At 43.7% G+C, this 26,984-nt stretch overlaps 1 protein-coding gene and 1 pseudogene across 1 annotated transcript in view; both read left to right on the top strand.

Moving 5' to 3' along the window:
• TCEANC2 (transcription elongation factor A N-terminal and central domain containing 2) overlaps window positions 1-9,380 on the top strand; it is a 43,704-nt gene extending 34,324 nt beyond the window's left edge. The window contains exons 4-5 of the mRNA XM_001150996.7: window positions 688-881; window positions 8,373-9,380. Coding sequence (XP_001150996.2) covers window positions 688-881; window positions 8,373-8,561 — 383 coding nt within the window. The 3' untranslated portion in view covers window positions 8,562-9,380. The remainder of the gene's footprint in view (window positions 1-687; window positions 882-8,372) is intronic.
• Window positions 1,880-2,326, top strand: LOC129143744 (cytochrome c oxidase subunit 7B, mitochondrial-like; annotated as a pseudogene).
• Window positions 9,381-26,984: the final 17,604 nt, after the last annotated feature.

Here is a 26,984-nt window from a genome sequence, read left to right as displayed (position 1 = left end):
AGTTAGCTTTGAATGACTAACTGGATTATTGTTCTTTTTCTTTTGGGGAAGAGGATAAGACTACTTCATAGGTTAAGGGTGCGAAGTACTTCTTCTGTTTCTTCTGTCTGACAGTCCCACTCTTAGGGATGCTAACATTGAACAGTGGGTTTAGATGATGACAGCTCATCCCTCCATTATAAATTTCCCCATCAGACTCATTGAATGAGTTCATCCACTGATGATTGTCTCTGAATGAATTATTTCATCAGGGCTACAAAAAAATGTTCTCATTCTGTCAGTCTTTTCACATTTATTAGCTAAATAATATTCCCATAATAACTAGGGCTATTTTGTTGTCTTGAAATACAGTATGTACCCCCTTCCCCCAAAAAACTAGATAAATGCTTAATTCATTTTCTTTTATAGTAATTTTTGGTTAAAGAAGTTACCTTTGTTGTTCTTTTTAAGAATCTATTGATTTTGCTTCTAGTTTATGACTTAATTCATTGGCTAGGCTGCTGGTTCTCCCCCAATGATTATCTTATTATCTTAGTCCTTGTGAAATGGGTTTCTTTTGCACAAGAGTCTTTACATCCTTGGGTGTGTGAATGACTTTCTCAGTGCCACACGTCAGTCCATCTAGTCCTGCGCTTCTCAGAAGAAGATGTAACAACCTTTCCTTTGGTTTTTCTCTTCCTGTTCCAGGTCACACTGTGAACAAGATGCGTAAACACTCAGATTCAGAAGTGGCTTCTCTTGCCAGAGAAGTTTACACTGAGTGGAAAACTTTCACTGAAAAACATTCAAATAGACCTTCTATTGAAGTTAGAAGTGATCCCAAAACCGAGTCGTTTAGGAAAAATGCTCAGAAATTACTCTCAGAAGCCTTGGAATTAAAGGTAATGCCCTAAATGTATACAACTGTTATGTACCCATAATAATTAATTTTTAAAAGAAGAAAAATAAAGGTAATGTCCTGGTCGGATGTGATTAGTAGGTGCTCTTGGTTAAACGCCTCATAATTTCATAATTAAGATTTCATAATCTTAATGCTGTGGCTTTATTTTAACCAGTTATTCTTTAAGGATTCTGGATTTATAAGCATTCCGGGAGACAGTGTTGTAGGAGGCAGGCTTTTGAACTAGCAAGATCTGGGTTGAAACCCTGACATTCTAGTTGTGACACCTTAGGCAGATAGCTTAACGTTTTCTGAGACTTGATTTCTTAATCTGTAAAATGTGGATTGTAAGTCCTACCACTTAAGGTATTAAAAAGGTTAAATGAATCATATATGCAAAAGAATAGTAGTGCCTGCTGATTAGAAGTTATTTAATGGATGTTGGTTACTTCCCATTTAAAATTCCTTCCCTTCTTGCTGAAGTAAAAATTCTGTGATGGACTGTGTTATGGAATATCAATGGTAAAATAAATAGCTGTCTATTGAAAAGACTCAGATCCCCCATTTTTTGTCAACAGCCATATCTTTAGCTTTAAGGCATAAAATCAATTGGATAGACATGTTCCCTAACACCTTCATGGCTTACAATTCAGATGATGTTAGTGGTTTGAAGTATACATGCTGGAAGAAGGATTTTTGCTCATTAATAATAATATTCATTGTCATCAAACAACAAATCTTATAAGCCGATTAATACTCTGGAAAATAGGACATATAATATTCATGTTTCTTCCTTATCCCAGGATATCCCAGAGCAACTCTGCTAAAGTATCCTTAAAGAACAATTTAATATTAATAAAATAAGCAATTCAGAAGTCTGATTTAAATGCTAGCTCTGTTACTACAGTCTCTAAAAAAAATTTTAGCCTTTCTATCTCAATTATTTATCTACAAAAGAAGGACTTGTGATATAGTACTTACTTTTTTTAAAATAAAGTTTTGGACCTGAAGTGAATTTGCACCAAAGCAGCAGCTGCATTGTCACAGTTCTGTCTTCACCTTCACCATGTTCCTCTTGGTCAAAAACGCACCAAGTCGTCTCCAACTTTGAAGCATTCAGCAAACAATGGCAAGACAGAGCCACCGGAAATGTACACCTGATTTTCATGATAAATATGGTAGTGCTGTATTAGCTAGTGGAACCACTTTCTGTATTGCTATATGGACATAGGTAGCAACACAAATCAGAATAGAATGGAACCTGTCCCCTATTGGCAGGGTCACCCCAAAGGAATGGAGAGATCAGTAATCATTCCAGCTGGTGTAATAATGAATTGTTTAAAAAACAGCTCGTAGTTGATGCCAAGTTAAAGCACTGTGTACCCATTAAGATATGGCATTATTGAAGAAATAAAGTACATTTGAAACCTTAAAAAACTAAATAAAGTTTTGGGTTTTTAAATACAAACTTCTAATAGAAAATGAGAAAAATGTATAAAAGGGAAAAAAATGTAACCCAGACATAATCTTGTTAACACATTGGCACATTTCCTTTTTTGGTAAATTATTATGGGTTTTTAAATGAATGTTGGGCAAGTTATGATTATCTGAGATTTATATAGAGTGAATTATATGCCAAATGTTCCATAAGATATTTTTATTGATTATTTAAGTAACATTGCAGAATATTGATGTAATTATTTACATTTGTGTTCTCTTGAATCTTGATCAATTTTAGTTAGTGTCATTTTTTATATCCTTTTCTATATATCTTTATTTTTTCATGTTTATAATTTTTAATGACTATTTGATAGTTCAGTGAATTGCTATGCTGGAGGTTCACTTAACTTTTCCTAAAGGAAGCTTTAATATGAGTATTAAACCCTTGGAAGAGAGAACAAAGTATGAAAGTTGTAAGTCTGATTTTCCAGAGTATCGATTAGCCAACAAGATTTATTTTAAATAAAGTTTAGTTTTGAAATAAGTCAAAATTACTGCAGAAACATACAGTGTGGGTATATAATACGTAGTTAATGTGGTGGTAAATACCAATTTCCTGTGGTATCTTTTTAAGTAAATGATAATAACAAAGCTATGCTTGTGAGGATTAATGAGCAGTTTGCCTACTGTATTAAACTCCATGATAATTATCCTTTTAGTTTATCCATTAATTATCCTTTAAATGGCACATCAAGTGGTAAGCACTCAAGTGTTATAAAGGAAAGTTAAAAAAGTGATACGTTTGTTAGTGTTTTCCAACATAATTGGAAAAAATATCAGATTAAGCATAGCTGAATGGTTTTGTTCCCAAAGAGTAAATTTAAAAAATTAAAAGTATACATCTCACTGTCGTCCTTAGCCAAAAAAAAAAAAAAATCACTGCTTTCCTTGCATAAACAGCATTTGATAGCATGTTTATCAGTTTGTTATGTCAGAGAATATAAATACAAGCACTTTTATATAAGGTTAATTCTTAGCACCTATCATCATCTGAGATATTTCCATATTAGAGTAAATCAATGAACCATCTAATTCAGTATCTGGTCTTTGACAGTAACCAGTGTTGAGTGCGTTCAAATCAGACATCAGATCTTCGTAAATGTACTTAATCAGGCAGCAGTAAAGCATTGGGTTTAAGTTATGGGCCCAGTGACTTAAAAGCCTCTACAATTTGATCCTAGCATGTGTTATTGCAAATACCAAATCTTCTCATTACATTTTTGTAGGAAAAAAATGTTTCCATGTTGTTTCACTCATATCCTTTAATAGTGAAAGCCATAGATGAAGAATAATAATGCACAGCCTAAAGGTGCATCTCTTTATTACCCTACAGATCTTGCTTTCTAGATTCATGGATTATTTCCTTGTTCTTGGAATAGTGAAATAGATGAATAAAAACTCCATCGTTGAAACCCAGGCTCCATTCCCCTTTACTTTCTCCCTTCCAGATCTTCTTTGTTCTTCCCCATCTTTTAGATCTTTCCTCATATGAACATCCCCTGTGGTGTCATTCTCTTACTTCCCCTTCCTCATTATCCACTCTCCTTTCCTACCTCACGGCCTGTGATCATTTTCCTATTATGTCATTTAAAAAAATGAACCTGATTCTCAAAGTGAGCCTGTATCATTAAGAGTTATGAAACACTGGCTGGTTGGCTCAGTTGGTTGTCAGATGGTGCTAATGAGATCCAGGTCAGGGGTACGTCCCCATATGGGACTATTAGTTTTTTCTTTGTTTAATGGCCTCAGACTGCACCCCTGGCTTTGACCAGCTCTCTCATGAATGTATTCAAGTGGTCAAAAAGAAGTGTGGGTAGATATGTACAAATTCAATCATGCTATTGGAAAACCCACACAAAGTTTGCTTCCAGTGGCTATTCAATTCAACAGATGTTTAGTAAGGATCTACTCGGTGCTGGGGGAGAAGACAATCATGAATGAGTCACATTCTCTATCCTAAGAAAGCTTTACTATCTCCTGGCTGATAACCTATAAACGATTAATTAAAATATGAGGCAGTCTGAAGTAATGGTACTAGCAAGTATCAACACATAAAGTGCAGAGCAGTTAAATCTGATGGGGGAATCTGAGAATGTTTCGGAGAAGAGATGGCAGTGGAGCCCGCCTTTGTAAGAGGCGTAGGATTTTGCTAATTAGAACATACACATAAAATAGAAACATATTTTATCTGCTATATATATGATGTTATTAGAAGAGCAAGAAAGAAGGGTTACACATGGGAAGGAAGGGCATTCATTTAACAAATATTGGTTGAACATTTACTATGTGCCACTAACCTATGCTAGCTAGGCATGCATAGTTTAGAAATGGATACAACATGGTTTCGACTCTAGCAGTCCTTATAGTCTTCTGAGGAAGATAGACAAATAGATAGTTACAAGACAGTGTGGGAAGTTCTGCACTTAAGGTAAACGCATGAAGAAGACCCTGTTCCCATGCCCTGAGAGAGCTTACACATGTGGCAGACATCACTAATTGGTTATGACACCACTTCCCACTGATGAAGGAGCTCAAGGTGGTCATGTTTTATATCTTCCTCCAGCTATAGCTAGTTCATCCAGAATTAGACAGCTGTATAACACACTTAACTCACAGGCACAAACAAATAAGGATTCTGACTCTCTGTCTCTGGGAAATGTGAACTAGGAGATACCAAGAAAACAACAGTGCAAGTGTTGAACAGAAAGGATATTGGAGGAGTTGCGAGGAAGCAGAGCTGTGAGTAGAGAAAAGATGTGTAGCATAGGAGGAGAGAATAAGGCAGTTAGAATTGTTAGTGAGTAAGGCCCATGGAGAAGAGCAAAAACATGTGAGAAAGAGACCAGGCAGCCCGTGAGAGATACAGAGAAAGGATCGATTTCTAAATAAATCCCTAGGTTTCTCCCAGTGTTCCTATCCTCATTCCCATTCATACAAATTATCTCATAGCAAAAGCCCTTTTCTCAAGGACTCGGTGAAACTCTGGTCCTTCCACCCAGAAGGGCTCACCTAAAGCACCAGATTAGGACCCACTGGAAAGGACTCATCAACTTGGGTGGGTTTGGATTACCCAAAGGCACTTACAAGACAGGTATTCTTCACTTTGCAACAAACTTGTTATACATACGGTACATGATGAATCATTTTCTATTATGATTTTAATGTCACATATTTTTCTCCATTTCTTAATTCTGATTGGTCTTCATTCAACAAGAGGCATGCATGAGAATTGTTAGATGCTTGCCTTCTATTACCACCACACTGCTGGCATAGCACCTGTCATGCTGCCCACCCCCAGGTTCCTACCCACTTCTAGGATGTGAGTTTGTGATGGGCAGGGTTCACATCCTTTCTGTTCTATCTCTCTAAGAGCAGGCTAGACCCAGAGTAGCAATTCAGTTAACTATTTGCTGAATGAAGTATGTGAATTCCAAGATACTCTCAGAGTACTTTTTTTTTTTTTAATACAGGTACTATAATTTGCTGGAGTGGCCATGACTTGTTTTACAAACACATATACCCTTCTTCTTTGATAACGACTCCCCTCAAAAAAAAAAGACTTTCATGCTAAGTGTATCTCTAACCATCACTGGAGACTAACCAGCCTCATACCGGGATAAGGAACTTTCTTTCTGGCAAATGCTGCAGGACAAATGCTGGATAGCCAGCTAGCCACCTTTCCAGCTTCCTAAAGTAGTCTGGTGCCAGGCCTGCCTCAGGGGGCTAGTTCAGTGCCCGGAAAGGAAGCCTGGAAAAACTTGGAGTCTGGGTTCTAGAGAACCACAGCACCAAGTCCACTCACTCCAGCACAAGCCTTGGAAATAATCTGTCTGTCATTAGGACCACAAACTTTTGTGAGCACCTTTTGTCGGCTAGACTAAGGCAGATATCTGGGCCTGGATATTCACTCTCTCTCTCTCTCTTTCTCTCTGTCTCTTTCAGTCCTGTTCTGCTCTTTGCTTGGTCCTTATATCTGACAAGTTTGTTTTTTCTACTTACTTTGGTCCATCTGTCTCTCATGTTAGGACATTTTATTAAATGTCAGGTGACCCCTTTTTATTTGGGGTGTGTTTTTTCTTTTTTTGAACTTTGCTTTTTGCACAGAAGAACAAACATATATGTACAGCTCAGTGAATTTATCACAAAGTAAACACCTATTTCACCTAGCCAGATCCTACTCATGCTCCAGGTCTCAGATTAAACTTCATTTCCTCTTGAAGCCAGGCACTGCCCTCCTGGGTTGGGTTGCTTTGCCATGGCTGTGTTCTCCACAGCGCTGGTTCCTCTCCTTTCTCCTGGTGCACAGGATCCTTACAACCCCTGTTCACAGTCTGTCTGTCCTACTGGACTAGGCTGCCCAAGGGCCCAAGGACTGAGCCTGCCTTAGTCACTGTTTATTACTCAGCCCAAGCACAGAGCCTGGCACATAGTGCTGAATAAATGTTTGAATGAGTGGCTAAGGTAGGGAGAGAAAGGTTAAAGGTAAAAAAGGAAGTGAGAGAGAGAAATTTGTCTCCTATTTTCAAGGAATTTTCTACTAGGAGAGACAAAATATAGATCATTGGCTGGGTGCAGTGGCTCATGCCTGTAATCTCAGCACTTTGGGAGGCCAAGGTGGGAGGATTGCTTGAGACTAGGAGTTCAAGACCAGTCTGGGCAACATAGCAAGACCCCATCTCTAAATTTTTTTTTTAATTTTAATTAGCGGAGCATGGTGGTGCATGCCTGTAATAATCCTAGCTCTTGAGAGGCTGAAGCCAGAAGATCACTTGAGCCCATGAGTTTGAGCCTGCAGTAAGCTTTGATCACACCACTGCACTCCAGCCCAGGTGACAGAGTGAGACAGTATCTGTAAAATAAAAGTATATACTTCATTTATAATATATGATGATAGTGACTAAGGGAAGCTCAGGGCATGGTGGCAGCCTGAAGAGCTTTCAGTCCTTTGCACTGGGGTCTTTTTGTTTGGTTGTTTTTGCCTCGGCTTTGACATACAAAGAGGAGTGTTTTCCGTAGGGAAAGGTGTGCCTTGCTAAGGGAACATGTGCTGGTGCAGAGGCACAGAGGTGTGTGAAAGTGGTCAAGAGTGGAGTGCTCAGGGCCAGGTGTGGTCAGGATTGGGGAGGGGAATAGCTGAAGATGGGCCTGGAAAGGAGGGTAGGGGCTGGGGGGTCTCGGATCAGCATCCCAACCTACCCTGGATTCAGACCGTGTAGACAAAGTTCCAGATCTCTCCTGCTTTGATTAGGTCTGGGACCTCAAGATGGCTTGGGCCTGAGCCAGACCACCCCAGAATTGCTACAGGTCCCTCCCCTAGACCTGCTCTGCTTAATGCAAACTTTAGGCGTCTCTCCAATCTCAACCATTCTCTCGGAATGTTGAAGGGGCCATTAGTATGGTGAAAGGGAAGAAACATGAACTTTGGAGTCGAGGGGTCCAGGTCACAGTCCCAGCTCTGTCTCTTAGTAATTGTAAGACCTTGAACCTTTGCCTTTGAACCTATTTCCTTATCTGTAAAATGTGATAATAGGAGTTATGAGCATTAAATGTGAAAAGTGATTTTTGAACTGTTCTGTACACATATTAGGATCTAGACCCCATGTCTCTAAAATGCCGTAAGGAGTTAAAAGGCAGTCTAAAAACAAAACAAAAAAAAATATGAACCGTTATACTGATTTATTATTCTTGGTCTTCGTTTCCTGGTTGGTAAAGTACAGGGCCCAGTACCCGTTGCTTAGTTCAGGCCAGTTTCCTGTTATATTACCACCTGGCAGGGGTTGTGAATGAGGTCCCTGTCACAAAGCACATGGCCTTGTTCCTTAATTGCCAGGGTGGAATTAATTTGCTCTTCCTGTTTCTCTTGTGACAGGAAGTAGATGTCCTTGAATTTCAGTTGATTAATGGAGGCCTCTGAGCAGAGTGCTCCAGCCTCTCTTGCTTTTAATCCTTATGCAATGTAAGGCTCTAATTTGATAATTTTGCTGTTTTTTAGATGGATCACCTACTGGTTGAAAATATTGAGCAGGAAACGTTTCATCTCTGCTCCCGCCTCATTAATGGGCCGTACCGGCGGACGGTGAGAGCCCTGGTCTTCACATTAAAGCACCGAGCTGAAATCCGGGCTCAGGTGAAGAGCGGCTCGCTGCCAGTCGGCACGTTTGTACAGACCCACAAAAAGTGACCTGAGGACGGTTCCAGCCCTGGGCCAGGCAGAGAGGAAAATGGGCCTGTCTCTGCCGTTCAAAGACGCTTTTGAGTTTGGGTGATGGCTGATGCTGGCTGTGCTAGATTTTCCCATGGTGCCGTTCCTTTGCAGACAGAGGATTCGGAGAGCCCTAGGAGACAGGCCTGCAGGAATGTGCTTCATTAGCTGGAGTGCGCTGGTGCTGCCTAACAGAACGCACACTGGCTGTCACTAGGAAGCGCCATACGGTTGCTATCACCCAACATGGTGAAAGGGTGATGGATTTCACTGTGAGTATGCCAAGGACACCTCTAAACTTCCCCCATGTCAGGCAGATGAAGTTACTACTATATTTCACCACCCTGCAGGTAACTGAAACTCAATTACCGCTGCCGCTCACTCGGTTCCATCCCCCTGAGTTTAGATAGCTCTGGTGCCTCTCAGAACTCCCCTGTCTGTTCTCTTTGCTCTACCCCAGGGGTGAGCCTGCCAGAGCCAGCCGACTACCCCTTCTTCCCAGAGCTCACTTATCTGAACGTTTCAGCTCTCCCTGGAAGACCTTCTGCGTTGGTCTCCAGAGCCCCCATGCTGAGGCTACTAATGAGGAACTGGCCCGAAGCCTCCCACACCTCAGGGTTTATTTGAATACGCTGGCGCTCTCAGTTTAGGGCTCTGTAGAAGATACATAATGAAATTTCTCTTGAAATGAATTACTGCAGTAGAAAAAAGTACATACATATATATGTTAAAATGAAATATCTCTACACAGGCCTGTTTTAACAATTATGTAAATAACACTTGTTTTTTTAAAAGTAATAGTAAGCTGGGAACTTTTTTTTTCTAAAACAAAAGGTGGAGTTCGTTCACTGAAAAGTGTTTTGAGTTGAGAAAGGGTACAGTTGGTGAAATTTAAAAATGATGGAACAAGGATTTGAGGAATGTAGAAGACTCAAGGAAGCGGGGATTAGATTAGGGGAGACTGGAGCACGTTTGTAATCTGAAAGGAAGGAGCTGGTAGAAAGGGAGAGATTTAAAATCCAAAAAAAAGGAAGATGAGTTGAAAAGCAAGGGGAGAAGGGACGGGACTAACATTATTGCCTACCTTCTAAATACTAGGCACTTTTCCTGAGACAGTTTATTAACCTTTACCTGGATCTTTATATCGTTTTGTAAAAATATTGCTTACTTCTCTCACCCATTGTATTAAGTAGGTATTGTTGTTTTCATTTTTTAGATTTATTCGTTTATTTAGCAACCATTTCCTGAGCATCCATTCTGTGGGGTAGGTGTATACTGAGCAGTAGTTACAAATGGGAGCCTGAGGCTCACTGAACAGAAACATCACCTTCAATTTCCTACTGCTAGTAACTATTGGAGCTAGAATAATAATAATCGAGCGTTTACCCTGGGCCCAGCACTGTGGTAACCATTTTACAAAAAGAAAATACCCAGTTAAACATGAGAAAAGTGAGGCTCAGAAAGGTATAGTAACTTACTCAAGGTCACGCAGATAGTGAATGACAGATCTAAGATTCAAAATCCAGGTCTATTTGATTGTATATGGTTGCCTTGGATGATTTCATCTACTCTCATGTTTTCAAGCATCATTTACATGCTGATGACATTCCAGTTTGTATTGTCAGCCCAGACCTGTCCCCTGACTTTCAGATGATATTTCCTAGATGCCCCATAGACATCTCAGATATAACATGTCTTCTTTCCATTGGCAGTACCAGCAAGCCAGACACTCCAGCTAGGAACTCAAGGAGTCAGCCTAGACCCCACATCTCCCACCCTCAGCCAACCAAGTCCTGGTGGTTTGATTAGGTTGGTGCAAAAGTAATTGTGGTTTTTGCCATTACTTCTAATATATTACTTCTTTGCATTTGCTGTTCCAGTTGCAATGCTCTTTCCCCAGACATCTGCATGTTCTTGTCCTCACTTGCTTTAGGTCTCTCTTTCCCTTATCAAAAAGGCCTTTGCTGACTACCCTAAATACAATAGCACTCCCTCCCAACTATTCTTTAATGCTGTACCTAGCTTTATTTTTCTTCAGAATATTTATTACTCTTTAACATAGTTATTTCTTTATTGTCTATCTCCCCACTCCCAGAATGTAAGCTTCATGAAAGCAGAGTCTCTGTTCTGTTCCCTGCTATATCTCCAGCATCTGGAACAGAGCCTGGGACAAGCTAGGTCTCCATAACTATTTATTGGATAGTTGAGTGACTGGTTGTGGATGTACAGTATAAGCATCTAATTCAATCAGGGAGTGCTTCCTGGAGGAGCTGATACCTGTGCTCAGTCTTAAAGGGCAGGAGTTTGGATAGGGGAATGTTAGTTAATATAATGAAAATTTCAAAATTAAAGGGCAGGAGTAATTAATTGGGTGGTTGAGATGCATGCCTGGCAGAGCAAGCAGAGTATGGAAAAACCCAGAAGTGGAGATATCTGGAAGGTGATTGGTATGGCTGGAGTAGAGGACACTGGCAGGAGAGTAGCTGGAGATGAGGCAGGAGAGGAAGGCAAGGACCAGGATCAGGTTTGAAGGGTCTTGAGCATCAGGTGAAGGCGTTAGACTGATTTGAAGCAGGAACTGGTCACTTTTGTGTTAATAGGCTATGTGGAAGAGAAGCTGGGGTAGGGAGACTGGAAGTAGCAAGCTTCATGTTTAAAGAACCAAAGAGTTCTGCTAACTTAGGAACCCAGAGTAAGTTGAAAACAAATTGCTCTCTGGCTGAAAGCCTTCAGTGGTGATAGTTGGAAAGTAGAATGATTGCAGAGATGTGCTTTGGAGATTTGGAAAGCAGGCTGTGTTATTTGTGGCTGTTTTCTCCTTGATGCATGTGCAGAATTTCCATGAACGCTAATGGAACTATTCTGAGCATTTGCTGAAGGGAAGGAAGCTTGCAGACATCCCTCCCAATCTTGCCCACACACTGAGAAGTAACTCAGAGCTACAGTCTGTTAAAAATGAAAAGGTTGAGGCCGGGTGCACTGGTTCATGCCTATAATCCCAGCGCTTTGGGAGGTCGAGGCAGGCAGATCACCTGAGGTCAGGAGTTTGAAACCAGCCTGGCCAACATGGCGAAACCCTGTCTGTACTAAAAATACAAAAATTAGCCAGATGTGATGGCAGGCGCCTGTAATCCCAGCTACTTGGAAGGCTGAGGCATGAGAATCGCTTGAACCTGGGAGATGGAGGCTGCAGTAAGCCAAGATTGCACCACTGCACTCCAGCCTGGGCAACAGAGTGAGACTCTGTCTCAAAAAAAAAAAAAAAAAGTTGCCCCTGAAATGGGGTGAGAGTAGTTCCTGAGACCTCTGAGTTACCTGTAAGTCAAGGTGTGAATATGTCTTATAAGCAAGTTCAGTTGCTAGGGGAAATATGGGAAAGTAAATACCATTTGTGTCTGCTCTAATAGCTTATTGATGCTTTTCTTGTAGTGGTTAATTTGGAGGTCCTGGTTGGGCATGGTAGCTCACGCCTGTAATCCCAGCACTTTGGGAGGCTGAGGCAGGCGGATCACTTGAGGTCAGGAGTTTGAGACCAACCTGGCCAACATGGTGAAACCTTGCCTGTACTAAAAATACAAAAATTAGCCAGATCTGGTGGCAGGCACCTGTAATCCCAGCACTCGATAAGCTGAGGCAGGAGAATTGCTTGAACCCGGGAGGCGGAGGTTGCAGTGAGCTGAGATGGCGCCATTGCACTCCAGCCTGGGCGACAGAGCAAGACTCACCTCAGTCTCAAAGATAAAATAAAATAAAAATAAATAAATAAAAATTGGAGGTCTTGGTCCTCTGTGTAGGGACTCAGTCTCTGTATTTTCATTCATTCATTCAACAAACAAATATTGCCCATCTTCTGTGTGCCAAGGACTAGACTGGCACTGGGGACACAGCAATAAAGGAGAGATAATTTCCTCTGAGTCTGGTGAGGCAGATAGACACATAACGAAATAAATAGAGTATAGCATATTGGGTGATAACTATAGACATGAAAATATTGAGAAGATGGGGAAAGGAATGAATAACACCACTCAGAGGAAGAATCTTCACAGAGGAGTTCATGTTTGAACCAAAGCCAGAAGGATAGGTAGGAGTTCTTAGCAGAGGGCTCAGTCTATGTGAAAGCACAGAAGCGTGAGGTGTATGGCTAGTTTCAGTAAAGGCAAATAATATGAGGTGGCTGAAGCATAAGGTTCTTAGGAATGGTAGTGAGAAATTGGGCAAAAAAAGTAACCAAGGCCTTGGAGGCCTTATCAATGAGTTTGGACTTTGGCCTTCAGATAATGGGATACCATGAGAAGTTTTTGAGGAGGTGAGGGACCTAATCAGATGTGTGTTTTAAAAAGATTTAAAAAATAAAAACAAAAACAGATATTTTAAGAAAATTTTAAACATTCAAAAGAAACCCAACAATTTAAGGCAAAGGAAAGAAACACTTGAGATTCAGTAAATTAGAGGGGTTTTTTTTTTTTTTGACAAATGAAGTTTAAAGTTGCCCAAACAGATATCATTAGAGAATCCCAGGTTTGAAAAATGGCAGGAGACCCAGATAATGCATTTACTGTGTTCTGTGGTGAAGGAACAGGCAGCTGGCCTTTTTCATTTATAGAATATCAGGTTCTTAAACTTGTGCCTGTCAACCTTGGTTTTCTTTTGCTGTAGCCTCAGGCCTCAGAACCTTACTCTGAGATTGGTAATGTGTTTTGAATGTGTTTATCACAGCCAGATGGGGCAAAGGCTCAGTTTGTTACTGCCCATTATTGCAAGGGAAGGGAGTCCATCCAGAAAACAAAGCTTTGGGAGTTTCAGTTAGTTGGGTGACACTACCCTGGTATCAAAGGAAAGATGGTTTGATTGGATGACATTGTATTTTCTTTAAATCAATCAAAATGATACAATTACTGTCAGGGATGGACTTACTCATAACCTGGGGAGGTTGGTTTCAAGATCCAAGAAGATCAAGACATCCAATCAAATGCTGTTTTTTAATGTTGATAAAATCATTCTTTCAATACATATTTGTTGAGTTCTTACGTGTCAGGTATTAGGGTCACAGGGATAGAGAAGACATAATCTTTGGCCTCAAGAAGCTTACAGTCTAGTGAAGACTGTAAACAGACAATAAACAGACAATTTTTACTATTTATTTTTATTTTGGGAGGGGGTCAGGGTCTCACTCTGTCGCCCAGGGGGCAGTACAGTGGTGCAATTACAGCTCACTGCAGCTTTGACCTCCCAGGTTCAAGCAAGCCTCCTACCTCAAGCCTCCCAAGTGTCTGGGACCATAGGTATGTGCCATCATACCTGGCTGATTTTTTATTAGCCAGGTTGTCACCATGTTGATCAGGCTTGTCTTGGACTCCTGGCCTCATGTGAGCCTCCTGCCTTGGCCTTCCAAAGTGTTGGGATTACAGGCATGAGTCACTTTGCCTTGCCCAGACCATTTTTGAAAACACAAATGGGCAGGGTGCAGTGAGATTTTTAGGGGCCAATGGTCTGGGATGTGGCAGGGACATTCTCTTGAAAGTAAAAGACAATTATTGCATCTCACTCCAACCATTAAGAAGGAAGCACAATGCCTGGGAGCCCTCTTTAGGTTTTGGAGACAGCATATCCCACACCTAGGAATATGCTTCATCCATGTACTGGATGACACAGAAAGTTGTGTTTTGATTGGGGCCCAGAGCAGGAAAGGGCTCAGCAGAAGCTCCAGGCTACAACACAAGTGGCCATGCGGTGTGGGACAGATGAGCTGGCAGAGCCCAAAGTACCTGAGGTATCTGTGGTGGGAACAGATGCCTGTGAAGTTTATGACAAGACCCTACAGGAGAATCACAATGTAGACACCTGGGGTTCTGGAGCGGGGCCATGCCATCTGTAGCCAAGAATTTTATACTTCTTAAGAAACAACTCTTGATGCTACAGGGTTCTGGTAGAGACAGATCATCAGACCATGGATCATCAAGTTGACCATGTGACCAAAGCTGTTCATCATGAGCTGGATTCTGCCATATCCACCAAGTCATAAGGTCAGGCAAAGCCAGCAGCAATTCCTAAGATAGAAATAGTACAACTGGGGTTGGGCATAGCAGGGCCAGAGGGCAGAAGATAGTTACGTGAGCAGGTGGCCCAGACATCTATGTCATCCACTACCTTTGCACCAGTACCTGCCTGTCCCTCATTTCACACCTTTGGCTGCCTGGGGAGCTCTTTATAATATCCAGCTGATAGAAGAGAAAAAAAGCCACGCCTTGTCCTTAGATAGGTCAGCTCAGTGTGTGTGAGCAAGACAAAAAAAGACCGTGGCTGCACTGCAACCCCACACAGGGGCATCCTTGAAAGACAGCAGAGTGGGGAGTCCTTCCAGTGGGCATAGGTTGTGCATCATGCACCTAGCCATCCACTGTATGTGGAAAGAGAAGGAGCCTGAGCTTAGACTATATACATGGATCTCATGGGCAGTGGTGAATGGCTTGGCTGGTTGGTAAGGGGTCTGAAAGGAATAAGATTGGAAAATTGGAAACAAGGAGACCTGTGGTGGAGGCATGTAGTTGGACCTATAGGAGTGGGCACCAAGTGTGAAGATCATTGTATTCCATGTAAACACCCACCAGAGAGCACATACCATGGAGAAGCACTAAACAACAATGTACACACAGTTGACATCAACCAGTCTCTGAGGCCACCCCAGAGCTGACACAATGGGTGTATAAACAGTAACCATGGTGGTGTAGTAGTCCATTTTCACACTGCTATGAAGATACTACCTGAGACTGGGTAATTTAAGAAGGAAAGAGGTTTCATTGACTCAAATTTCTACATGGCTGGGGAGGCCTCAGGAAACTTACAATCATGGCAGAAGGCAAGGGGAAGCAGGCATCTTCTTCACAAGACAGCAGGGGAGAGAGAGAGTGCAAAGGGGGAACTGCCAAACACTTTGAAACATCGGATCTCTTGAGAAATCACTCACTATCATGACAACAGCATGGGGGAAACCGGCTCCGTGATCCAATCACTTCCCACCATGTCCCTCCCTCAACATGTGGGGATTATAATTCGAGTTAAGATTTGTGTGGAGACACAGAGCCAAACCATATCAGATGGTATGGCATGGCTCCCACTCACCAAGACTGATCTAGCTATTGCTGCTGCTGAGTGTTCGGCCTGCCAGTAACAGAGACCAACTCTGAACCTAGATATAGCTCCATCCCTTGAGAACAACCAGCAGCCACTTGGGAAGTTGACTATATTAAACCCCGTCTACCCTGGAAAGAGCTGTGATTCATTTTCGCTGGCATAGATGTATATTCCAGATACGAGTTCGTCTTCACTGCTTGTAGAGCTTCATCCAGCACAACTCTCAAAGGGCTTATAGAATGTTTAATCTACTGGGGTAGATTATGGGATCTATAGATTATGGGATAGTCATACAGGATCCCATATGATTCCACAGCAAAGGAGGTGCAGCAGTGGGCACATGGTGACAGGGTCCACTTGTCCTTTCATCTACTGCGCTATCCTGAAGCTGCCAGCTTGCAACTGTGTCGAAGGCACAGCTGGGGCACCAGCTCAGAAACCCTGAGAGAAGAGCTGCCATCCTCCAGGGTGCAGCACATGTTCGAAATCAAAGACCGTTACGTGATGCTTTGTCTCCAATAGGTAGAATACATGAGTCCAGGAACCAAGAAATGAAAGCAGGAGTGCCCTCACTCTTACCATCACTTCTAGTGACCCACTTGGAGTGCCTCCTGTTCTCATAGTTCTGGGCTCTGCAGGTTTAGAGGTTTTGAGTCACAAAGGAGGAACACTTCCACTAAAAGAAACATCAAGATTACTATGAACTATTAGCTGTGACTGCACCCAGGCACTTGAGCTCCTCATATCAGGAGACTACTAGGCAAGAACAGTCACCATTCTTTGAGGGATAATTAATCCTGATCATCAGGAGGAGGTACAGCTGCTGTTAAGCAATGGAGGGTAGGGAGGTATATCTTTGGTACTCAATTGATTCACGTGGAGACTGCTTGGTATTCCTTTGCCCAATTTTTTTTCTTTTTCTTTTTTAGAGGTGGAGTCTCTGTCACCCAGGCTGGAGTGCAGTGGCATCATCTCGGCTCACTGCACCCTCTGCCTCCTGGGTTCAAGCTATTCTCCTGCCTCAGCCTCCTGAGTAACTGGGATTACAGGCGTGTGCCACCATGCCCAGCTGATTTTTGTATTTTTAGTAGAGATGGAGTTTCGCCATGTTGGCCAGACTAGTTTTGAACTTCTGGCCTCAAGCAGTCCACCTGCCTCAGCTTCCCAAAGTGCTGGGATTACAGGCGTGAGCCACTGCGCCCGGCCCCTTGCCCAATATTTATAAAATAATTATACAAGTGCCCAGACCGTGACCTGAGCAGGATATGCTGACTTCAGGCTCAGCCCCCTCAGGGCTGAGGGTCTAAATCATGCCTCCGTGGAAGTGACGGAGACCGGAACACGTGCTGGCTGAGGGTAAGGAGGATCTAGAATGGATAGTAGAAGAGGGAGATGATGAGTATCAGTTGTGGCCTCAAGACCAGTCAGTGATGGAGGTTGTAGTTTGTCCAACTTACTTTCCTAAGTTTCCCCCAGGAAAGGAGGTCCACCAGAACTTAAACCAAAAAGTAGAGTTGAGCAGCACAAATGTGGGCTGTAGTGGACACCATCCTGTTCTGCCCAGACCCCCCAACCACCATGCTTGCTGGGCCTCTTCCCACAGCTACTGGGAGTGCTCTCAGCCAGCAGCCTTCAGCTGTCAGCCCCCTGGGAATTTTCCTCAATGGAAGAGTTACCTCACTGACATACCCCTTTCCCAGGCAGGTCAGTTCGAGGTTATGAAGGCCTGGCCCCACTGCCTCAACTTGACAACTTGGAAGGGCCATCTCAGCTTCAAGACCCTCCCATGAGACTGGCTGAGGTCTTCATACAGCATCGGAGCCCAATTTATCTCTCTGAGCAATCCTGCTTCCTTTCCTGCTCCCTTCCCAAGAGCAATCCCTGATAAACTTCCTGCATGCTAATCTCCATCTCAGAGTCTACTTTCCAAGGAAGTGGGCCTATAACATAGCTCTTCCAGTTTTTGTTAACAATTCTAGAACAGGGGTCAGCAAACTTTTTTTTTTTTTCTTTTGAGACGGAGTCTCACTCCGTCACCAGGCTGGAGTGCAGTGGCGCGATCTTGGCTCACTGCAACCTCTGCCTCCCGGGTTCAAGCGATTCTCCTGCCTCAGCCTCCCGAGTAGCTGGGACTACCATGCCACCACACCCAGCTAATTTTTTTATTTTTAGAGAGATTGGGTTTCACCATGTTGGCCAGGATGGTCTTGATCTCTTGACCTCGTGATCCGCGCTCCTCGGCCTCCCAAAGTGCTGGGATTATAGACATGAATCACCACACCCGGCCAGCAAACTTTTTTAAAGGAACAGATAGTAAATATTTTAGGCTTTGTGAGCCACATGGTCTCTGTCACAACTATTCAGCTCTGCTATTGTAATACAAAAGCAGCTGTGGACAGTATGTAAATGAATGAATGTGGCTGTGTTCCAATAAAACTTTATTTACAAAAACAGGTGGTGGGCTGCTTTTGGTTCATGGGCCTTAGCATGCCAAAACATGCTCTAGAGAAATACTTTTACATATGTGCAAAGGAGGCATGTACAAAGATTTTAATTGCAACATGGTTTGTAACAGCAAAATTTTAGAAATGGTCTAAATGCACATTTAAAAAAGAATGGTTAAATTGTACATCTAAAATGGTTAAATTGTACATCCAGATTTTGGAATACTGTGCAGTGGATAAAAAGAATGAGTTTAGGTTTGTATAACAGCACTGTCTAATAGAAATATAACACAAACCACATATGTGTTTTTTAATTTTCCAGTAGCCACATAAAAAATATAAAAGGAAACAAATTAATTTTAATAATATATTTTGAGTCCAATATGCCCCAAATATTATTACTTTGACGTGTGATCAATGTAAAAATTACTGAGACATTTTACATTTTTTGTACTAAGCCTCTGAAATGTGGTATGTATTTTACTCTTACAGTGCATCTCAGTTTGGGCTAATTACATTTTCAAGTGCTTATAGCCTCATGTGGCTAGTGGCTACTGTGTTGGACCACGCAAATTTATAAGTACTGACATGGGAACATCACTGAGACATATTGTTAAGTGAAAAAAGGAAGCTGCAGTACCATATGTACACTATGAACTATTTATGTAAGGGAAAAAAACTATTTCCATAGAAACATATTGAGAAAAAGAAAAAAAAAAGATGTGTACAGATATATACCCAATTTAGAGAGAGGTTTTGGATGGGGTGAGGGGTTTTTGGTCAGGAGGGACTCACTCCCCTTGCCTGATTTTTTTAAATAAACTTTTTATTTCGGAGTTATTTTAGATACACAAAAAGTGGCAAAAATACAGAGAGTTCATGTATGCCCCTCACCCAGTTTCCACCATTGTTAACTTCTTACAATAGTGTGGTACATCTGTCAAAATTAAAAGTCCACTGTTGGTATACTACTATTACTAAACTCCAGACTTCACTCAGACTTTGCCAGTCTTCCCACTGATGTCCTCTTTCTGTTTCAGGATTCAGTCCAGGATCCCAGGCTGCACTCAGTCATCCTGTCTATCCTGTCTCCTCTGTTCTGTGACAGTTTCTCAGGCTTCCCTTGTTCCCCATAACCTTGACAGTCTTGAGCAGTACTGGCCAGGTGTTTCATAGACTGTCCCTCAATTTGGGTTTGTCTGAGGATTTCTTCATGACTAAGTTGGAATTCAGGGTTTTGGGGAAGAATACCACTGAGATGAAGTGCCTGTCTCATCACTTCACAGCAGGGGGCACATGGCTTCCACAGGACTATTGACTGGTGATGCTAGCCCTGAGTGCTTGGTTACGTTAGTTTTTGCCAGATTTTCCCACTATGAAGTTGTCATTTTTCCCTTTCCATATTTTTTTTTTGGAGGCAAGTCACCAAATCTAACCCTCACTCAAAGGTTAGGGGGCTGGGGGTGGATTAAACTCCACCTCCTGGAGAGTGGAGTATCTACCTATATAATTTGGAAGTCTTCTTTAAGGAAGATTTGTCCCTTCTCTGCCATTTAATTTTTTTGATAATTTATTTATTAATATATCAATATGGACTCATTTTATGCGTTGGGTTGTAATCAGATGTTTTTTCATAGTGATCATAAATTCATATAATGTATTTTTAAATGCAGAAAACATACAAAAACCACGTTGTGTGAGAAACAAGCTCTTATGATTGGCAAGGATTTTTCCTCCACAGCTTTTCATGTCTGCCTTTGAGTAGGATAATCATTAGCGTATTGCTATTCAACCATAGACATGCTATTTCAACTCTCCAGACCTCAATTTCCCCATCTAAGTAAGAGAATATTTTGTGAAATGGTCTCAGAGGTGAAGAAGGGGATGGTATTTGTATGTTTGTAAGTGTCCACATATTTTGTTGCCTATTAATAGACCCTTAGTCCTTAATGGTTATCTTCTTTTATTTATGTTGGAAAATGAACTCAGAGCTAATAGCCCTTGAGAACATCCTGTAAACATAATCAATATTTATATCCCCCATTACAACCCCAAAGGGTTCGCCTTCCTTGCTCTTTCACCCCTTTAAGTGGGATTAAGTTTTCCTTTTATTCCTCAGCTTTTTCTCCAGCGGCTGAAGGCTAACCTGAGGCCTAGCATTCCCAGTCCTGCTGACTTCTTTGGCCTCATTCTTGTGCCTCTCATCTAGCTATGCACAGCCACACGGATGTCCTTATCACCCTGCATCATCCCCAAATTCGTATGTTGAAGTCCTCACCCCCAGTACCCCAGAATGTGACTGTATTTGGAGATAGGGCCTTTACAAAGCTAATTAAGGTAACATGAGATCATATGGGTGAGCCCTAATCCAGTATGACTGGTGTCCTTATAAGAAGAGATTAGGATGCAGACAGCACACAGACCATGTGAGGACCAGCAAGAATGTGGCCACCTACAAGCCAAGGAGAGAGGCCTCAGAAGAAACCAAACCCACTGACACCTTGATCTTGGACATCTAGTCTCCAGAACTGCGACAAAATAAATCTGTTGTTTAAGCCATCCAGTCTGTGGTACTTTGTTATGGCAGCCCTAGTAGAAGCTAATACACACAACCATGAATGAAAATGCTTCTTGAGCCGGGCGTGGTGGCTCACGCCTGTAATCCCAGCACTTTGGGAGGCCGAGGCGGGCGGATCATGAGGTCAGGAGATTGGGACCATCCTGGCTAACACAGTGAAACCTCATCTCTACTAAAAATACAAAAAATTAGCCGGGCGTGGTGGTGGGCGCCTGTAGTCCCAGCTACTCGGGAGGCTGAGGCAGGAGAATGGCGTGAACCCAGGCGGCGGGGCTTGCAGTGAGCCGAGATCGCACCACTGCACTCCAGCCTGGGTGACAAAGCAAGACTCCGTCCCAAAAAAAAAAAGGAAAAAAAAAAAAAAGAAAATGCTTCCTGAATACCTCCCTCCTCTATGCCAGGCCCGGTGACAGGTCCCAGGCCACAGAGATGAACCAGACGGGGGCTCACAGTCCAATAAGGAGCTAAGTCATCCATCTATTGCAATCTGACATACTAGGGGCTGAGTGGGAGCACAGTGGAGGGACCACTGAACTGTGCCTGTAGAGGGGCCTGGCCCGGAGGGTATCAGGAAAGGTTTAGCAGAAATGCTGACTTGTGAGCTGGGTTTGAGAGTTTTAGAGGAGTTTCCCAGGTAGGGAGTGGCATTCCAGGTACAAGGAAAGGTATGTGCAAACGTGGAAGCTAGAAGGATGTCAAAGAACAGGAGTAAGTGTGACGTGGATGGAGCCAAAGTGCAGCAGGAGGAGGAATAGCATGAAGTGAGCCTGGAGAAGGAGGGAGAGGCCAGTATGTGGGTGGCCTGAGTGCTGGGCTGGGAATTTTTACTTGGAGAACTTTAAAGGTTTTCAGGTGAGGAAACTCCTAAGTAAAATTATGGTTACATGTATCAGGGGCTTACTACGTAGGTAACTATTTGTTAACCAGCAAATATGGAGCACTTATAGCACATCAGGCGTTTTGTTATCTGTTTCCCTCTCCACCTGAATGTGAACTTCTCCAGGGAAGGGACTGTCTGATTTATTTCTGTGTCCCCAGCAGAGTCTGGTACAGATCAGGGGCTCTATACACATGCACTGACTGAGTAAATAATAGCCCAGGCAGGAGGCCAAGCCCTCCCTCAGCCATGGGTTTTCATGGTTCTGAAGTTGGTGCTGGGTCAGTAAATCTCTATATGTGCAAGAGCCCCGTCCCCTCCTGCCTGATGTAGACAGCAAGGCTCCCAAAGAAGCACTAAGGGTTGGATTACCTCAGAGCCAGAAAATACATAGCCTGTGGCAGGTTTACCTCTGAGATAAGCAGCCCACATGGCATGGAGATGACTTGAGGCCATCTCATAAGGGAGAAGCATCCAGCATTGCCACAGGGGCCTCCAGACCAGGACTTAAGCAGATCAAATAGGGGAGGCTGTGTGTTAGAGGGGAATCAAAATCATCAAAATCATCAAAGCCCCAACCACCAGGTAGTGAACTCCTGTACAGGCTAGAGACTGTGCTGGGTACTCTGCAGTTTGCCTTAGTCTCCCAAATGTGACCCCACCCCTTAATCTTCTCTCCATCACCTTATGCCTGACCCTCTTACCCAGTCTTCTTGGGAGCCCCTTGTCCCTTCTCTAATCAATTCTACACTCAGCAGCCAGAGTGAATGTCTAGAATATACCGCAGGTCATGTCACTCCCCTGCTCAAAACCCTTCAGTGGGTCTGGGTGTGGTGGCTCATGCCTGTTATCCCAGCACTTTAGGAAGCCGAGGTGGGAGAATCGCTTGAGCCCAGGAGTTTGAGACCAGCCTGGGCAGCATAGTGAGATCTCTTTATCTCTTTACAAAAGAAAAAAAAAATAGCCAGATGTGGTGGCATGCACCTGTGGTCCCAGCTACTTGGGAGGCTGAAGTGGGAGGATTGCCTGAGTCTGGGAAGTTGAGGCTACAGTGAGCCGTAATTGCGCCACTGCACTCCAGCCTGGGCAACAGAACATAACCTTGTCTCAAACAAAACAAAACAAAACAAAAAAACAACACAACCTTCCAATGTCTCCGATCACCCTAAGAATAAAACAAAAGTCCTTACAGTGGCCTACAAGGTCCTCCATGTCCTGGCCTCTGGCACCATCTCCATCTTTGTCCTACCCCTGGCTCCAGCCTCTCTGGTCTTCTGTCCCTCAAACTCCCTGACTATACCCCTTCCTTGGGGCAGCTGCATGCACTCTTCCCTCTGCCCAGCATGCCCTGATTGCCCCGAGGTGACTTCTTGTCCTTCAGTTCTTACCTCCTCAGAGAGGCCTACCCTGGCCACCCTCTCTAATTAGGCCCACACCCCCAAGTCACTCTCTGACACATCAGTGTTTTTTTTCTTCATAGGACTTAAAGCGATCAGAAGTTACCATATGCACTTCTTTATTCCCTTGCTAATTTTTTTACTTCTCCCACCAGAGCTCTTCCTGGGAGCAGCGACCTTGTCCATCTCTCCTTCACTGGACCTCCAGTCCTTGGCATAGGGCTTGGCCCCATGCAGGGCTCCATGCATATGTGCTCATGAATGGATGGCACCGCCCCCGTGCCTCCAGGCTGGCCTCTGATAGTCCACGCAGCCGAGCAGACAGTCTGGGCTCCATGGGAAAAGCTAATCCCAAGCGTGTGGACCGACAGATGGTGTGGAACCCAGAGCGGAGGCGCAGCTTTTATTAGTTTGAGTTGCTTTTGCTTGGAATAGGATTAGCATAAGTACCATCCCAGGCAAGTGGATAAGGTAAAGCTGTGTTAGTTACATTCAGATTTTGTTTCTCGGCCACAATCCTGGGCCAAACTTCTGCTGGGTCAGTCCAATTCATGCCTAAGGGTACTACTCAGGAAGGTCAACTGGAGTGGCCAGTCCCCTCTCCACATTGACCTCTAGAGTGGCCTGTCCAACTCCTAAGTCCAACCTTCCCACACTGGGCAGAAAGCTTTTTACTGGCCCCGTTGCTCCCGGGTGAGGCCTAAACACTTGATGATGATGAAGATGAAGATGTGATGATGGTAGCCATCACACAGCTCTCCCATGTAACCCTCACGACAACCCTGCAAGGCAGATAGTATCACCATCCTCATTTGGCAAATGAAAAGCTGATGGCTCAGAGAAGTTAAATGACTTGCCCAAGGTGACTGAGCCAGTAGGCCACAGACAGGCTCCAAATCCCAGTCTGGACCAATTGGATGGGCATTCCTGGGTGGGCCGGCCTCCCTCTCTGGCAAGGCTGTCATGCTCCCCCGGTGCCCTGGCTTCAGCTTTGGCTGGATCAGTGAAGAGCCAAGTCAAAGATCAAGTCAGGGAAACTCATGTTTTCTGGCTAAGAAGTATTGCTACCCTTAATCTCTTCACTTTCTCTTCAGCTCCATGAAGGAGCATTTAACTTTTGGAAGGAGTCATTTTCCACAAAGAAACAGTTCTTAAAAATCACTGTGGGTCGGGCTCACTGGCTCACACCTGTATTCCCAGCACTTCAGGAGGCCAAGATGCAGATCACTCGAGCTTAAGAGTTCAAGAACAGCCCGGGTAACGTGGCAAAACCCCAATTCTACAAAACAACAACAACAACAACAACAAATAGCCAGGCATGGTGGCGTGCACCTGTAGTCCCAGCCACTAGGGAGGCTGAGGTGGGAGGATCACTTGAGCCGGGAGGTTGAGGCTGCAGTGAGCTAGGATGGTGCCACTACACTCCAGCCTGGGCGACAGAGACCCTGTCTCAAACAACAACAAAATCACTGTGTAATAATGTGTATAATAACAATAAAAGCTAACATTTATGGAGTATTTATTAACTGCCAAGACTATGCTCAGTGCTTTTCACGCATTATCTCATTGTTTGAAATTTCAATAATTTATGTGAATAAAGGAATTCTGCATATGTGATTTTTTTAAAAATAAGAGATTACAAAAAGGCGAAGAGAGAAAAGTAAGTCTCCCTGCCTCCTCTGCACTCCCATGTCCCTCTTCCCCTTCCCACAGACCACGCTGTGACCAGTTCCTTTTATCCTGCAGAGAGAGTCCATGAATGACCCTCGACAGTGCTTTGAGGTATTATTATTCTGGAGTTACATATTAGGAAACTGAGGTTCTGAGACAGGAAGTCACTTTCCCAAGGTCACACCACTTCAGGGCAAAGCTGGGAGTTCACCCCAGATGTGCTGACTGAAGCCCATGTGTTGAGGGTCACCCTGCCTCCCACAAAGAGGAGAGAACCAGAAAGCTGAGCTGAGAAGTGTGTGCTGGGCAGCCAGCTGGACTTGCTCACAAATAGGCTTTGGCTGCATACACTGGTCTTGAAGAATTCAAATTTGGTCCTCAGCAAACTGACAAATTATAAGCTGTCGCAGACCATCTAGGTTATTGACAAAGAGTCAAAGCTGCAAATACTACAATCCTGAACCCTACCAGTCATCGTTCTTGCTGTTTCCTGCTTCCTTGTGCCTCTACATCCTTGGCTGGTCATTCGCAGGCGTCAGCTCAGACAAGCTGCTCAGTATAAAGAAGGTCATGGGAAGCAGAGGAGGCAGTGCACAGCTCTGCAGCTCTAACACCCGGGCTAGGCCTCAGCTCTGCCCTCTGCATGGCTGGGGCAGTCCTGTCCCTCTCCAAGCCTCAATGTCTTCACTTGGGAAATGGGAATCATTCTATCTAATCAAAAGGTTTAGAGATCCTCAAGTGAGGTAATGAAACCCAAATGATGGTAATTAGCAAAACTCCATGCAAATGTAATGTAATTTTTTTTTTTTTTTTTTTTTTTTTGAGACGGAGTCTCGCTGTGTCACCCAGGCTGGAGTGCAGTGGCGTGATCTTGGCTCACTGCAACCTCCGCCTCCTGAGTTCAAGCAATTCTCTGCCTCAGCCTCCCGAGTAGCTGGGATTACAGGCACCTGCCACCACACCCAGCTAATTTTTGTGTTTTTAGAATAGACAGGGTATCACCATCTTGGCCAGGCTGGTCTTGAACTCCTGACCTCCTGATCCACCCACCTCAATCTCCCAAAGTGCTAGGATTACAGGTGTGAGCCACCGTGCCCAGCTGCAAATGTAAATTTTTAATAACAATAAAGGAAAGTTGGAATAAACCTAGTAGCCTCTATGTGAAATAGGCTGGCTTACCTCACACCTGCTATCTGCTCACTTCCTTCCGTTCCACCCACCAACCTGCATTTGTAAAATCGTTTACAGTTTACAAAATCCTTTTCATCCTGTTTCATTAGTCCTTGTCCAAGCCCTATGAGGCAGGAGGTTCCAAAGATGCCTTATCCTGATGTCCCACATTGCCTTCTCTCTGGTCATGACTGCCCAGGGGCAGCAGGGGCTGAGGCTGGGCCCCCAAAGAGGGAACTCAGGTTCTTTGACTCCTAGTCCTCTCCTCTCTGGACCTGAGCAATCTCAACAGAGACGTGCATGTGATAATCACTCCCAGTTGACAGATCAGGAAACCGAGGCTCCAAAAGAAGAAGTGACTTGCCCAAGGTCACAGAGCTGGTGAGAGGTGGTGTGGTCCTCACACCTGGCCGTATCACTGCCCTGCTTAACACCTGCAGTGGCTGCCCTGGCCCACTGGCTAGAAGTCATGCCCCTGAGCTTGGCTCTTGAGGCTTGCAGTGATCTGGCCCTCACCTCCCTCCCCAGATTAATCTCTCAGTGCCCTTTCTACACCTCTACCTTTCCAACTGTGTCATCATTCCCCAAATGTGCAATGACTTCTTAACCCCTTGTCTTTGCACCTGATGTTCCCTCTGCCAGGCTGCCTGTGTTCTCCTGCCCATCCATGATTAATCCCTCCTATGCTCCCTTTGACAGGTACCTGACAGAATGAGCTTTCCTTGTTGCCATCATTACTGTACTGATCATTTCGCAGAGTGGATCAGACCCTAGGCTTTGGAGCTAAAACTGCTTGGGTTGAAGGCCTGGCTCAGCCACTTATTAGCTGAGTGATCCTGGATAAGTTCGTCAACATCTCTGTGCTGTGGGCATGTTTTCTCAGTTGTGTTATGAAGGTCCCTCCTGGGATTGTTGCAAAGAATAAATAATACATATAGAACAGTGAGCACAGGGCCTGGCACAGCATAAGCACTCAATATATGCTACCTCTTATTATTTTCTATTATTTGTATTTGGTGGTGCCTACCATCTACCCGTCCCTGTGCTGGGCATGCCTAGCTGACCCAGATGCAGTCTCTGGCTTCAGTCCCCAGGGGAGAAGAGAGGCAGGTAAATATCCCATGATAATGCATT

This window comes from Pan troglodytes, chromosome 1 (assembly GCF_028858775.2).
Source record: "Pan troglodytes isolate AG18354 chromosome 1, NHGRI_mPanTro3-v2.0_pri, whole genome shotgun sequence".
NCBI lineage: Eukaryota > Metazoa > Chordata > Mammalia > Primates > Hominidae > Pan > Pan troglodytes.
The sequence above is the reverse complement of the archived record's forward strand: the minus strand, read 5'-3'. Positions and strand labels throughout refer to the sequence as shown.